A 16494-nucleotide genomic window follows, 5' to 3' on the forward strand; every position below is an offset into this window, starting at 1 on the left:
TTTTGACCGGAGCTGTAATTGTGCACCGCGAAATGTGCTTCCATTGATACGCTATCTTCCGTGTTGAAAATATTGCGCGTTGTGCTTCAAATTGGACATCGGCAATTTTTTTTCCTACGGTCTGTTATGCCGAAGATTTCAACTATCAAATCGGTGTCCTGCATTAATCCAAACATATTTGTCATGAGTTATACCTTCCCTTCATTATAGTAGAAGTAAATGTTGTAGTGTTTCAATTGTTTTTTTTTTCTTTATTTTAAATTTATTTTGTTTATTACACTCAATGGATTAGATTGTGGTCGCCAAAACACATAATTTACCTATATCTTAAGCGAGCGCCAACCGCTGCAAGCGCACTTTCATTTTCAACCTACAGTACGTGATGCGTAATAACGTTCAAGAGAAAGACCCAATACCCCATCAAAAGAAAATGTTGGTAGGGTACAAGGAAATTTTTCTCAGACCACTCTTGCTTGCATGGATGATGTTGTGCTCTGCGTTGATTGAGCATCTTGTATGGGGAGAGGAGGAAGCAATGTATGCTATCAAGCGTGTGCCGCCCCGACGATATTTAAACAACGTTAGTTTTGGTTTCGTCGTCATAATTATTGTTAATCTTTGATGGTGAGCACAAGATTTTTTTTGTCTAGATTTCACCATATTGTGTTCTCGAAAGAAGTTTCGCGCAATACCACAAGCATGCTTTCAACGGCGAAAGTAAGTGTTCTAAACCAACGTAATTTATTCTAGTATAGAAGTTTTCAACAAAACAACATCAACGAAACCGATCGTTCAACTGGACTGTAAAAATGAGAATTACCATACCTCAATGTGAAAGGAAAAGTGCATAACATGGGCTTGAACTGAAAAAGGAGGAGATAAGATGGATAACCAATAGCGATTAGCTGGAAGTAGATCAGTGCTTTCAAACAACAAGCTGAACGTGTTATGTAACTAGCTGGATGCTCTAATAAATTAAAGCATGGTTGACTGGTTTACTATGAAGATATCTTCCATGGTAATTGCGATGAGTAACTTGCATAAGAATACAATCTCCTCAGCTAAATCAGTGGTGTAATTTGTTTCTAATTTAACCGAAATTTTGCGAAAAATCTCAAACTAGTAATATTGAACTGTGTTTGTCGGAAAGCCGAACTAAGAGAATTCGTGTTTACTGTGGTGAAAAATAGCACATGTTTTTTTGTGAAGTTAAAATTGCCTGACAAAAAAATCGATTGCAGCAGTGAAAAAAAAACATTAAAAATTATAAATTTTCGATAAAAGTGCAGAACAGTGTGCAGAAACCTGACTATTAATGCGTTAAAAACGTTATTTAGCTTTCAATTCTCGTTCAAATGAGAATTCAATCAAATCGAATAACTTTATACACATAAAACACATGTGATTTGGATTCCGGGCTCCGATTCAAAACAAAAATTAAGAAACCAAAAGAGGAATCAAAGACCTAAAGGTTCCATTGACCACGTCCTTCAAATTATCTTTGAGACAAAATAACCAAAAACAATGTGTTAAAAGTTTAAAGATTTGATATAAAATATCCAATTCGAATTCAGGTAGTCCAATTAAAAATTCAAAGTTTTTTAAAGGTTTTGAACCAGGTAAAAGTTTTTTTTTTTAAATATTTTGTTTCTAATTAACTGGTAATTTTCAATAATTTTATTTGAATGGTGATTTTCAAATGTTGAGTTATGAGTTATTCGTAAACTTACAGTACAAGTATTTTTGTAACATCTGAACGCCAATATATGTGTAGATCCATCAGATTTTTTTTTCGATTATAGTCGTTTACCATCATTATGGCATTCGCGACTTTATCAACGTTACAGTTGGCGGATCGTTATTGAAAAACTTATTCGGTACAACTGTGTTTGATGTTTACTCTTGGGCTCGAACTCGCGGACATCTGCTCAGGAGACAACAGACTTGCCAACTGAGCTATATCACAAGCCATGTAGATCCATCAGATGTAATCAATGCCTAGCATAAGAAATATGAATCAAAGCAATCGAAAGATTCCTTTTAATTCAACCACGGTAAATGAAAAGTTCATATACCAGTATTTCGATAGCAACTTACTACCTTCTTCAGTGAACGTTTTCGATTGATCAATCGAAAACGTTCACTGAAGAAGGTAGTAAGTTGCTATCGAAATACTGGTATATGAACTTTTCATTTACCGTGGTTGAATTAAAAGGAATCTTTCGATTGCTTTGATTCAGTCGAATCATTCAACCAAGTAGGCTCATACCACAACAGAATAAGAAATATAAAAAAATCATGAATTTAATGAATTAGTGAATCACTAGTATTCACTTAGGGGAGATGAGGGCATAACGAGCACCCAGGGCATAATGAGCACTTCACTTTTCTACGAAAGTACGTATTTTCTTAAATAAATTTTTATGAGGATTTGTTTCGTACTTCCTATAGCATTAATTTTTCACAAAAACAGGAATATCCTTATCATCTTTACAGAGATATTTGAAAAAAAGGGCTATGTTCTCAAGTAACGATAATATTATAATTTTAGAGCATCACGAAATAAGCTCTTATGATCGATTTGAAGATCTCTCTGAAGACCTTGATCTATAATGTACGCACTGCAACATGATGTACACATTGTTTCTCAATTTTTACCATCAAAAAATTTTTGATTTTTCACTTTTATCAATTTTAAAACACGTTTTTACTTAAATTTGTTGACTAGGGGCATATAGAGCACCATATTATCGAGGCATAATGAGCATTTTCTGCCGTAGAATCTAGCAGCAAATTAAAATTAATTTATAGAGCCACACCTTGACTAGTTTTCATCCGACGATTTAGCCTATTGGTAAGGTGTCGGAGAGGTAATCAAAAGACTAGAGTTCGATTTCTGTTCGAGGTGATTTTTTTTCATTTACAATTCATGATCGATTTTTTAATTGTAACATTATACGGCTAGTAGCATCATCCTCCAAACAAAGCACATAATGTATGAGCGTGCTTGAATTGTTTGTATTCTACAAACAGACCTAGATTATTTGAATTCGCTGCTAGATTCCCCGGCAGAAAACGCACATCTTGCACTGATTAATGGTGCTCATACTGCCTCAGGGGGGGTTCTCATTATGCCTCTACAGTGGCTGGTTTTCAGCTTTTTGCAAAATTTTTTAAAATGCATTTTTTAACGTTTTCATTTAGTTTTTCACGTTTCAGCCCGTTAGGGAATAGGCTTTTCAAGTGTCTGAACACGAAACAATAATGTAACCTCCATATTAGAGCTATTTTCTATGGTTAAATAAGCGTTTTTCTTAAGGTGGCCATTATGCCCCCATCTCCCCTACTGGAAAAAGAGCATTTTGTCACAAAACCTGACAATTATTTGTCAGAAGTTTTTTCAAATCAACTCAAATTTCGACTGTGATGTGAAGATAATCGAGAATATTTAGGCACTCTGAAATGCAGTGTACTGATCAGTTTTTTTTGTTTATTTGGTAACAAATCAACGGTTCACAAGTTAATTCCAATGATTAATCGGATACAAAACAAAATAATTAAAATTATGAAAAAAGATTACACAAACTACCATGATCTAAACAAATTAAATGTTAAAATTTTTCTTTTAAATGAATCCCTCGATGTATCAAAACCTAAGTGTTCATTGTAACGGTTAAACGTCCTGATCAGGCCGATCAATGCACTATTCGCCCCGTAGTTGTTTTGACGAAGTGGAGTATAGAGCTGTAAATTCCGGTTCCGTAGTCCTTGAGGTCGAACACTAATGTTGATTGATTCCAAAAGCGAAGGACAGTCAATTTTCGATGTCAAGATATCGGGGACAAATAAGGAACGTGTCGACTGGCTCGTAACGTGTCTAGGCCACTGAGGTCGCAGCGGTTCTCGTAGCTATGTGGAAAGGGTCAGACCAGTTCAAATGGCTTAGAGCATATCGCATGAAACGTCGTTGTAATGCTTTGATCCTAATGCTCATAAATCCTTAATGTGGTTCACACGAGCAATTAAGTGGTCCGAAAAGAAATAATCGGCGGAAATGGGATGCCGTTTGCGCGAAAAAGTTATGACGGAACATTTATTTTGGTTCAGCGCCAGGCAGTTGTTGTTGCACCAGGTAGCGAAAAGGTCGAATTGTCTTTGTAGTGAAGCAGTGTCTTCGGGGCCTTTGATTGCGTTGAACAATTTCAGATCATTAGCGTAGGCGGGTTTCAGTCCGTCAAGCAATAGAAGAGCATCTTTGAAATAAATTAGGAACACAATCGGTCCTAGATCGCTCCCTTCTGGAACCCAGCAAGTAGCAGGGAATTGTCTGTAATACGAATCCTCAGTTCGAACGGTCAGTTTTCTTCCGATCAGGTAGCTACGGAACCAGTTCAGTAGGCAACTGCAGATCTCTAGACGTTCGAGTTTTGCAATAGCAATTTCATGATTAACCTTCTCAAAGGCGGCGAACAAATCTGTGTAGATTGCGTCAATTTAGATACCCGCTGTAAAACTCTCTTGCACAAAAGATGTAAATTTCATTAAGTTCGTACGTTGAACGCTTGGGCATAAACCCCTGTTGATCATTGGAAAAACACTCCTTGCAAAATGAGAAAATAAGGTCCAGTCCAGTATTACCAGTTCGAACCATTTTGCAATTGCGCATAAGGCGGATATTCCTCTGTAGTTATTCATATCCCTTTGTTTCCTTTTTTTGAACAGGAAACATATAAACCTCGGGCAAAACTGGTTCCACTTTAGAAAACAAAACAGTACCTTTAATCATAATATTATAATGTTAATGTTGGTGCTCTACGGACAATTTAGTGTCTTGAATAATGCCGTTCTGAGTTCTAAATTCAGTGAATATCATACAATCCAAAAATTTCAAAACAGGAAAAAATTACATGCTTTTTAAGAACACTATTTTTAGATTTTATCATTAACGGAACGGCGGAAAAGTTTGACGTTTATGGCGTTTCAGAGCCTTCTTTATATTTTTGAAGTTCGGTATTGAGTTCATTAAAAGTAATCAAGAAAACAAGAGAGCAATTCACACATCTTAGAGCAAGTTCACTCGTGGTGAGAAAAAGTGGTAGAAGTTTTGACACTTTTAGCACATTTTGAAAACATTACCATGCAAAAACATTTTCAAGATCTGCGGCCTTCAAGTTTTTTTACAACAATATTTCTATCACATACGGCTGAAATAGAAACAGTGCTGTGAAATAATACAACGCTCAAAGATCTTGAATACATTTTTACATGGTAAAATTTTAAAAATTTGCTACAAGTGTCAAAATTTCAACCCCTTTTTCCCAACTCCAAAGAACTTGCTCTTACATATATTCAGCCTGTTATTTTCGTGTAATTGTCACAATTATGATTATATTTATGTCAAAAGCTTTTGCATATTTATTGACCCACAATTTTACTGTGATAAAAGCTAAGAAAGTTAGTTTATATGGCTATTTTGTTAATGTAAAGGTTTTTGAATGAAAGACATCAATAAATGAGGCGCTTTGAATCAGACGGATGTAAGTGTACAAATGATAGCTGCGAGAAAACGCGCTTCAGAGCTGTGAAGGTGCTTGATTTTTCATATATTTTTTTGGATTCGAGCAGTTTCACTTCAATCAAAAAAGTGTTAAAATTTTTTTTTTTAAATCTGAGTTTTGCACCAGGTTTAAATAAGTTTATAAAGTATCGATTGGTATACTTAACTCAAAATCGATGACTTTGGCACTTAAATCCCTCTGGTTCTGAGAGCCTCAAATAGAAATCTGTCTGCGTAATACATTTTAAAAAAAAATCCTTCTCTTCTAATAGATGATTGCTGCAATCGTTGTGTTGAGTGTGTTGCTTGGAACAGTAACCAGTAAACCGGTAGCGATGCCAGATTCTGCCAAGTAAGTGAGTAAGATTTAAAAAGAAAAATTAAGGCAAAAGCAAAGTTTTTCCTTGTGCTTCAAAACTCGACACACCTACCTTGACCCCGGGAAGGTCAGAAATAAATATGTTCCGAAATTTAAAACCTTCATAATGGTTCTTAAACAAATTCTCGGACTGGCCCAAGGAATATTGAAAGAAGGTAGTGCCGAGAGCCATATTGGATTTTTTTCGTGACGTCACTGTTGCCAAGCTGTCGATGGTTTATACTGGTAAAACTCAAATTTCAAAGTTAAACAAATTAAAGAACTAAATTAAAATCCAATTTGATTCAGATTATGTTGTAAGGCCACTAGTTGATTGTGCAATGAGGTTTCTTTGTGTTTAATAGACTGCAGTGTGTATTATTCTTGAATTTGTTATTGAATGCACTGTCATGCTCTATGTGAAACGAGCAAAAATAATAATTTTCCCCTTTCAAAAGGTCTGATTGGTAGTTTACGGCAGTGCGCCTCATCGTCGTGATTTGAATCTAACATATGAATTTCTAATTTAAAACAATTAACCCCAATAAAACCATTGCAACTTTGGTTTACTAAATTCCAATTAAAGATTGTGGTTGGATTCGAAAAATCCTATTTTTGGTTATTTTATTTTATCAACGATACAAACCTAACTAATTTCAACATTTATAAGCAAAATTTTGAACTAATTATCAAGTTTTGTCAATTTGAGTTAGGATACCTCAGCAACTTCAATCGTCTGAATTAAAGCAAAACGACTACTACAATCAACTTTTTTAGTATCAGTCTTAAAGAACAATAATATTTCTAGAATTGTGTGCCTTCAAAGTTGAAAAAATCTTCAATTTTTTTTAATTGCTAACAAAAAAGGAAAAATTTCCATATAAATTCACAGATTATTGGCAACAGTGACGTCACAGGCGGTACTAATACTAAAGCAAGGCTGCCTCGGCACTACCTCCTTTAAATATTCCTTGGGACTGGCCTATGTTTCATGCCAGTTTTTACTTCAATTGTTTAAATTTTTGACAATGACAATGACAATGCTAACTTATATTTTGTACAAACCTTAATTTGTCAAGTCTTCGGGAAATGATGTAATATGTACTCTGATTTACACCAAATTTTCCTTCAACTTAACAACATAACCTAAAAATGCATACTAGAAACACCCATAACCAAGGTTTTTGGAAACACGAGGTTCTCCGACTTTGACAGTAAGTAGGCGAGGAGTGAGCAGGCTCTCAATGAGATTGTTTATAAACATAAGATTGTTTGCTCAGCATTTCTGTGGTTTGTTTGTAACAAACTCCATGAGTTCCGCAGTTGCGTAGCCTAAATAGCCAAAATGGCTGAATCGATTCCCGATTCGGTAACATCTCCTGAATATACACACCTTGCCCATAACCACTGACTGACATAACCCGACTTGACTTTGACAGGACATCACTTGAAGAAAAATGTCAACTAACTAAACTACTGGCAAAAGTACCAATTGCTAGAGTCATAAAATTACTTGGGCTTTTTTGTGGTGCGTGTTTGCAAAACGTTAAAGAGGCCGGCCTTTGTCCTAAATAACTAGATTTATTTTAGCTTTTTCCCCACGCAAGAGACTGATCTATTTTGCTTAGAATCAGAGGGAGATAAGTGCCAAAATCATAAATTTTGATTTTTTTTAAATTTGTTCTAATGTTTTTTCGATTGAATTAGATCTGTTCAAATAAAAAATATATATATGAGAGATCGAGATCAGTTGAAGCGCGTGGTTTCGAAAACTACCATTTGGGCACTTATCTCTTTCTGATTATGAGGGCCTTAATTATCCCGCGTCGTTTTGAAACCAAGTTTTAAAACATCAAAACACATAAACATGGAAGATGGGTTTGAATTAGTTTCTTCTACTTCCTCCTTTAATTACGTCTCTATTCATTCTCAGTCATAAATACTTTCATCGTTTTGATTTTTTTTCTTCTACAGAATACGCATCCATGTTCCAGTCAAGCACCACACTCATCTGCATACGAAGACGGTAGTGAAAACTGTCCACGTGGGAATCCCGGTAAAACCAGTAAAAGCTCATCACGACGATAGTGAAGATGATGGATGGGAATTTTCCAAGAAAAAAAAGTTACCAAATAATTATTTAAAGCTCCTGAACCATTGACCTATTTAAGTAGTATTTTAAGGTGTTACTTTATTGATTGTTATTAAACAAATTAAAACCCGAATCGTCTAGTTTTATTACGACTCATTTGAAGCTTTTAACTGTTTTAATCATCTTCTAACCATAATAGTTATTCTTAGTAAATGTACCATAGGAAACGTATATTGTTTAGATTAATAGGTATAACAGGGCAGAAATTCAATTTACTTGACGTAAGTTTGGAGCTACCAGTGAGGGCTCCTGTAGATAGTGAATATTGATTTTTAGCCTGTATCGATTAATTTATTTATGTTTTTTTTTTTTCATTTTATTGATTTCTTCCAGCGTTGAATCGCTTTTCAATAATCTTGTTAATAACTTTAACGTTTTACAATTTTTTTCGACATACTATACTATATATGTATTCTCCAACTTGTGTGAGTTGGATAATTACGACAAGTGATGCGAAAATTGAGTTTTGCGATGCTTTTATACACATTTTTTATTTGAGTTGTCAGGAAATATCCTTTGGAACTAAGTTCGTTTGACCAGAAATAACGGTTTGTAGTTTTTCCTTTGGACTCAAAACAGTTTCGAAAAGTAGCAGTTATCTTCAATAACATTTTTTTAAAAATATTTTGATGTATTTTTCAATCTTCGAAAATCAGGTAAACAGGAGTTCAGAACGAAAAGTTTATGGGTTGAAAAGTTGATTTTAGTTTGGCAAAACATGATTAAAAAATTGGAATAAAAAACTGTATTTAACCCTCTGATGCATGAATTATGAACCCGTTGAGAAAAAAAAAATAGGTGGAGATAACTTCATTGACCTCTAACTAAGAAATTGAAGTAAAAATAATAAAAAAAATCAATAGTTTTGGTTGTAAAAATAGTGCGAAACATGAGATTTTTTTTGGTTTTTATTATTGCTAATTGAATTTTTGAATCATCAGACATTAAAAATTTAAAAATAAAAATTTCGAACCATACTAAGGGTCATGAAAAAATATAAATGCAACAAATATACGGACTTATTTCGGATGTCTGCAGAAACTAGTAATCCTAAAACGTTCATAGCTTGAAGGAATACTTTATTCAGGCCGTAAGGCTGTTAAATTATTTACAATAAATAATAACAATAATAATAATAATATTTTAAATACATACATAAATACAAAGTAAAATCTAAAAATCGTTGAGACCATTATTGTTCAAGTGATCGCTAAATTTCACCGATCCACGATAACCGCTGAGTCTTGCTTTGTCAATGAATTTTTTCCCTTTGGCTGCTATCCGATATGAAGTGTCTGGCGTTGAGGATTTGCGTTTTGTAGCCGTATGGCGTGATGGCCGTTTGAGCTTATTCATGTCCATCAGAAGCGGATTAAGTGTGGTTGTGAAAGGAAATACCGTCGAAGTTGCGGCATCTATGTTTGCCAATTTGGAATGATGTTTTTTTGTGGGAAATTCAAATTCGGATAAAAACTTTTGGGAACAGTTCTTGTTCTTTGGTGTAGTGAACTGATTACAGGCAATGTAATATGACTTGTTCTCAGGCTCTCGCTTGTTATTTATCATTGGTTTTAGTGAACTGATAGTTGTGGTCAGCGCTGGTGAAATGTATTCATATTTTTTCTTTTCGCTAGCCTTGCTTGAATGTTTCAAACGCTTTTTTGGTTCTTTAATTTTGTTTCTGACTATATCCGATTTGAGAGGTTCTAGATTTTCAAACGTTATGTTGAACCAAGGCTTTGTCGTTGTATTTTCAGGCACTAAACTTTTTACCTGAAGTTCCGGAAGAACTAAAAAGTTCCGTTTGCCGTAGTTGCGCTCAAATTTGAACTGGGAAAAGGGGAAAATTGATGCTTGGGTACTGGTACTGGTACTGGTACTAGTACTGGGGTAACTATTGACAAAAGTGCTATTATCAAATAAACTTGATAGCTCCGGATGGAATGTTGTGTTCTCCAGTTTTATATTTGAGCTTTGTTGTAAAGTTCCAGCTACTATAGCGTCTTTGGCAGTAATTTGGTAGACATCGGTTTCCGAAATCGGGTTGCGTTTTTGAGCATTGATGACATTTTTTCCATGTTTCGTATTATCAAACAGTGTATGCATAGTTGCTTCGACTTTTTGTTCCTCACGTCGTTCCAAGTCACGAATTACGGCATTTTCAAAGTGTTTATATCCGGAAATGCCCAAATCTGTCATAAATGAGTCATAGTTTACTGGCTTTGAAGACTTTCTAAACTTTGACATTCTCTTTGATTTTATGTTTTTATCAGGATGAGACGAATACATCGAGTTCCGCTTCTTTTGGTACATATTATTAAGGGTAAATCCTTTCGGCTTCGGGCTATTTAACGCTGCATAAAATTGTGGATGCTTTGGTTGGATCATATCCGCAATCGTATGAAGCTTATTGGAGACTGTACTTTTAAGCTGGGCGACCCCTACGTTCACTTTATTGGCAACAGAGCTCCTCAAATGAACTACGGCTGCGTTGAGGTTGTTCGATAGGGCAGATTTTATTTGAGTAACACTGGATTTGACGTCCGTGTCGAGAGCTTTGATTCTTTCTTTAAAATTGTGAGCTACTACCGGAAGTATGTGTGGACCAGCCAGAGATTCCTCCACGTTGTGTAAAATCGGTAGGATTGTTGAGCCTGGAGGAACAATGGTAGCAGAGCTGTAACAAACGCAATAACCATGATTAATGTTACTTCCTCATTTGTTTATTTGAAAGTTTTTAGGTAGAATTTACCCTACCACTTGTTCCAAAAGTTAAACTTTAGATTTAACATATTTTATCCAGATCAGCGATTTGAAGAAAGAATTTAAAAATTTCAATTTGTTTTCCTGATCTTTGTGTTGATGGAGAATGGATAATTGGGGTTGACTCGGGGCAAACAAAGAATCTAGCAGCAAATTCTACTCGATGAAGTCAACTGAATTATAGGAACTACAGCTTAACTAGCTTACATCTGACGGTTTAGCCTATTGGTAAGGTGTCGGAGAGGCAATCATTAGACTCGGGATTGATTCCTGGTCGGAGCGATTCCAGGGGGAAACTGGAATAAAAATTTAAATTTTTGTTCCTAGACTTCCTGTGAAAGCTGAAAGCCCTATACTTCATCTTAAATCAGAATCACTTGTTATGGTATGACATTTGGCGATTTTTTATGCTTCAAATAACTATTTTTTACCTTATTCAAGCAACATAAAATGAATTGAATTTACATTTGCTTTTACGCAATAAATCAAGGAATGTTTTAGTCCTTAAAAGCGAAAAAATAATGTGTAGATTGCTTGACATTTGGATCACAAGGATTCACCCCATTTTACGGTACTAAATTGGCAAAATGGATTATTTACAAATCACAACAACAAACGCCTTGAACAGATTTGCTTTTGGCTCGATTATGATGTTTTGTTCCTAAATCGTAATTACTCAATTGTATTTGTTTTGTAGAAGCAATTTTGTGTAGTCTCACTTTCAACATTAATAAATATTTGGCCAGAGTGTACTTTAAAAAAATGTTATAAAATTTGACAAATATGGTATGAAGCACTAAGTCAAATTGTAGTTATTTTGAGAATCGCAACTAATTGTCATTCTTTTCTAACTAAGTATTCTGAAACTGATTGGTATTCTAGATACAGTGCATTATTCCAATTACATCTGAAGATAAAGTTCGTTTTTTGAAGTTTTCAAGTATCTGACTTCGGCTTTCCTAGTTCGCATTTTTGTATTTAGATCCGACCATTCAAGAAAAAAAACAATCTTAAAATATTGTTCTATATAACAACATGAAATTTAATTCTGAGTACTGGTTAGAATATTAATTTATGATTTTGATTTTCATTCAAAATGTGCAGTTCCATATCCTGATAGTAAATATTGGTTCTAAATGTTATTATAATTAATATTTTTTTCTCAATCTTTTGCTGAATTGAGTATTAAAATTTTGAATTTCTTCTTTTACCCTCTTTTGAGTACTTATTAAATTCTGATCCATCTAACTTATTTTATTTTATTCAAAACTTCTATTCATGCAAAACGAATAGATAAATTTAATAAATTTAAAAAACACAACTGAATATATTTCCATTTTTTCTGAATCGAAGCAATCGGCTACAGTAGGTATACCGTTGTTGAAAAAAAGGGAATCTCTCGATTGCTTTGAATCAACAAAATTATTCAACCAAGTAGGCTCACAACACATACAGTGAGCGAAATAAGAATAATTTTCTTCTATAAATTGTTTTGAATTGTTTAACGGATAAATCAAGCATAAGTTTACTTTTTTTGAACGTTGCAATTGGCGTTGAGGACCAAAACAATGAAAAAAGGGTGCGAAATAAGAATAGCACCACTTGTGTTTATCAACAAAAACAAGATTATTTCTATTTCATATTTCCCTATCTATTTTCTTATCTTAAAAAAAAGTGAACTAGAAGTAAGCAAACTATTGTAAACAAACAAAAAGAGTTTGGCTCCTTAAAGCCTAAAGGTATGAGCCGTTTCAAATAAAGAATTTATAAAAAAAAAGATTATTTCTAAAACTTTACTGTGTAAAAGTGAATAATAATGCCTCTACGAATTATTTGAATAGTTTACTGCATTTTAAGGAGTTTTCTAGAATTCCAAAGATTTTCAAAGGTTTTAAAATGGTGTTTTAAAAGATGCTCTTCTAGAACAAAGGAATTTGATATTTGAGCTGTAATTCTTTACCAAACTACTTACTTTCTTCATTAAAATGACGTGAAATGATGAATCAAATATTTTCGTTTTATTTTAAATCAGAAAAAAAACAGGTTGGAATTCATAAACATAGATTTTTTTCAATAAACATCACTTTTTCCAGTTTCAAGTCATAGATGGCAGCACTATCGTGCCGTCGAAACCAAATTAAGTCTCAATATTGATTTTTCAGGTTTATTTAGGCCAATATTCATCATTTCGAGGTAGTTTTTAAACACAGTTTTGTTGGAGTTCACGCTGCAGAAATCTCTTCCGGATTTGCAAAAAAAAAAAAAACTAGCACAAGAATATAACACCGCCAAAATTCCTGCTCATCTCAACTTCCGATTCAATTTCAAATCATACCAATAATACTGCTAGTTATCTGGTTCATCAAGCTACATCGGAAAGTAAAAAATTATTCTGATTATCGGTCCAAGAAATTAACTTTTATGGGTCCTTGATGAAATTCTTATTTTTTGATACTGTGATCTTAGAATTTCCAAGGCAGTCACACGTTACCAAGTACTTATTTCTTGACCAAAATCATCCATCACATCTGAATTAATCCCAGATTTTCGAAAATGGGCATCAATTCGGTTTAACTGCAAGATAGTGCTGCCATCTATTACTTGAAACTAGAGAAATAGCGTTTGACTATTTAAAAACATTAGTATTTTTGAATTTTATGCCTGTTTTTTTTATTTAAATTCAGCATCAAATCTATGTTTCGTCAATTTGCATCATACTTATGAATGATAATGAAGAAATAAAGCAGTTTGATAAAGTATTATAGCTCAAGTATCAAATTCCTAAACGCTAGAGGAGCATCTCTTAAAACCCCCTTTTAAAACCTTTGAAAATCTTTGAAATTCTAGAAAACTCCTTAAAATACAGTTATCTATTTTGATAATTCGTAGATGCATTATTATTCACTTTTTCACAGTAAATTTTAAGAAATAATCTTGTTTTTGTTGAAAAAACACAAGTGGTGCTATTCTTATTTCGCACCCTTTTTCCATAGTTTTGGTCCTCAACGCCAATTGCAACGTCCAAAAAAAGTAAACTTATGCTTGATTTATCCGTTAAACAATTCAAAACAATTTATAGAACAAAGTTTCGGTGATTTTCAATCATTCATATTTTAACAAGCAAAACACATAGTGGTGCTATTCTTATTTCGCTCACTGTATAAGAGTCCATTTTTTTTTCGAAAATCCATCTCAATGGTGACACCAAAAACTATAATTTAAAAATGTTTGCTAAATTTAGAAATTCTGTGTGATTGTCAAAAAACTTCTAAAATTTACTCTCTGTTTAGAATATTTTCTCAAAATTCTGTGAAGCCATGGATTTTTTTCTTGATTTCTGCTTCCTTGATTCCATTCATGACCTGACTTAGGCTGCACAAAAAAAAAGTTTCATTGTTGTTGTTTTGGGTCACATAGAATTAAGTTTTATTATTCACTTTTATTTTTTCAATTAAGTTTTATTATTTTTTATTTCTCACACATAGATTGTATTGAATTGTAAACATTACTTACGTGTATGAATCGGCTAAACTGTAGACCATCAGATGAATGGTGTAGATCAATTTAAGCTGTAAAGAACCAAAGATGAAAACAAACTTAATCACTGTATCTCACTTTTAGAACGCTACGAGCTTACGTTGAAATCGACGCTGAAATGTGTAATTTTAAGCGCCATTCTCGAAATGGGCTTGGAAACGATGTTTCCACTTTGAAATCGCGTAACTTTGAAACGAAGGGCCCAACATGTCAGGTAGTTTTATAATTTTTCCAGCCAATTTCGTTCGTTCACTCCTTCGACACATCGTTAAACTATTCATATTAAGGAGCTTAGCGAAGAGGATCACTTCGACTTGAGTTATGTGCCTGCTAAAAGCATGGATCTATGTATGTTTGCTAAAAGTTTGCTGTCTTTCACTCGAGTCTCACAATAAATAACGATTTCGGTAAGGAACAAAAACATAACGCCATGCCATCGCCGCTGCATTGTCGTTCATTATGTTCAACAGCTAGCTACCTGACTCAAGCTTTGGCAACCGATTTAGACGAGCGCGCGTTTAGTGTTTCCTTTCATTCAGCTGCCTCAGACAATTATAAGGAAGCAGCATATGGGGTGTCGGTGGTTGTTTTTAATAGGCTAACATTTCTTTGAACCTGCCCGGGTTCCTAATTCACATAATTTTATGGCATACACGCCGATTGACCGCGCTCTACTTTTCCGAGGAACGCCAAACCTAATGAAAGCCAAGAGACTTAGTTCCTCATCATGCTCAGTCAGTAGTTTCATAAACGAAACTGAAGGATTATAGACATTTCGATAAATGCAAGCTAGGCATGAACATAAAGTAAAAAGATTTTTTTCAAATTAATAAGAATCATTCTAAGTGCTTTCTGAATAGTTTCACAAAACAAAAACAAGTCATTAAATTGTCAGAGGGATTAAAGAAAATGTATAAATCGAAGTCCAAGTAATAAAGAGCATTAAAATATTTCAAGATAACAACGATAAATTACGTTCTTGTGGCCAAAAACTTCATGTTGCGGATCGTCAACATTTGTATAAATTTTGGTTCAGCCAGACCGAACTGACTCCTCTGAATTTTGTTTTCCATTTCTTCTAATGGATTGTTAGGATTTTTAACTTTTAATGATAATAGAAGCTTAGTTTTTGTTGCTTACCATCGTTTAGAACAGGGGTGAGCAACCTTTTAAAGCAACGGGCCAATTTAATTTGGAAATCTCAAGTACATTTTGCCCCTGGAGTTAGGCATCACAAGTAAAATTTCTTCTAATATAAGTGTGGGTGATGGAAAAGGTGATTACTGATTACTGGGGTTTAGAAAAATAAAAAATAACTGCGGGTGAAAAAAAAAATTATGATTCGCTTTTAAATAATAAAAGCTACAATGGAAGTATTTTGAATGCTGTACAGTTCTTAAGCTTAAGAGTGTCTCAATTAATAAATAAATGTCCCTATAAACCACAATTGTGGGGAGGCGGTGAACAAAAATTACTTATTAAAATTTTATAATATAAAACCTTTACGGTTTTTACTTTGATCCAGTTGGGTTCAGGCCCATGAAATATACCAACTCAAGCTGCCCTGGAGCATAAAGAGCTGTATTTGTCAGGCAAATTACGAAAATAGTTGAAAAATTGTTCCGATTTACCCCGTTTACAGTTTTTTTTATGCAACATGAATAATAAATATCAGCCGAAATTGAGCAGAGACATCGTGAAATTTTGAACAATTTTGAATAATTCAAAATTTTTAATTCATTTTAAAATTTTTTGCGAATATTGAGAAAATTTTTAAGCTCTTTTCAGGTTGCCAGAATTTTTTCAGCACGTATCCGGGCCGGACAAATCTGAGCAATTTAATGTTAAAACCTGGCACTATCCGGGCATTTGATTTCAAAATATCCGGGCAATATCTGAGCCAATTTTGTCAGAACCCAGAAATTACTCAACAAAAATTAACGAAATGAAGAAAAAAATATTTTCGTCTATCCATCGACAGTTTTTAAATCGTATTTAAGGCTGCAAAAAGTCATAAAAAAAAAGAACACAACTTTTTTTTGTTCGATTTGCCAAAAAAGTGATAAATTCGGGCCGGACTGTTCTCAAATTTAGCATCGAATATCGGGCAAACCTGGAATAAAACGG

General features: G+C 33.9%; 2 protein-coding genes across 4 annotated transcripts in view; one reads left to right on the forward strand and one right to left on the reverse strand.

Annotated features, from left to right (window-relative positions):
* Window positions 1-569: 569 nt before the first annotated feature.
* Window positions 570-8140, forward strand: LOC129748839 (uncharacterized). 3 transcript variants are annotated; one of them, XR_008737845.1, is made up of 3 exons: window positions 570-717; window positions 5830-5913; window positions 7890-8140. XR_008737845.1 is itself a non-coding variant. In XM_055743607.1 (3 exons), exons 1-3 carry the CDS (start codon window positions 622-624, stop codon window positions 8074-8076), a joined length of 363 nt encoding a protein of 120 aa, XP_055599582.1. In that variant the 5' UTR covers window positions 570-621; the 3' UTR covers window positions 8077-8140. The 3 variants fall into 3 exon arrangements, 2 of the variants coding, with proteins under 2 accessions (XP_055599582.1, XP_055599583.1); XM_055743607.1 differs by having other exon boundaries at window positions 5830-5909; XM_055743608.1 differs by lacking the exon at window positions 570-717 and adding an exon at window positions 724-1018 and having other exon boundaries at window positions 5830-5909.
* Window positions 8141-9125: 985 nt separating this feature from the next.
* The window catches only part of LOC129742496 (uncharacterized), a 72051-nt gene continuing 64682 nt past the window's right edge, over window positions 9126-16494 (reverse strand). The window contains exons 3-4 of the mRNA XM_055734398.1: window positions 14344-14399; window positions 9126-10744 (exon numbers count right to left, since the gene is read on the reverse strand). Coding sequence (XP_055590373.1) covers window positions 9241-10744; window positions 14344-14399 — 1560 coding nt within the window. The 3' untranslated portion in view covers window positions 9126-9240. The remainder of the gene's footprint in view (window positions 10745-14343; window positions 14400-16494) is intronic.

This window comes from Uranotaenia lowii, chromosome 2 (genome assembly GCF_029784155.1).
Source record: "Uranotaenia lowii strain MFRU-FL chromosome 2, ASM2978415v1, whole genome shotgun sequence".
Lineage (NCBI taxonomy): Eukaryota > Metazoa > Arthropoda > Insecta > Diptera > Culicidae > Uranotaenia > Uranotaenia lowii.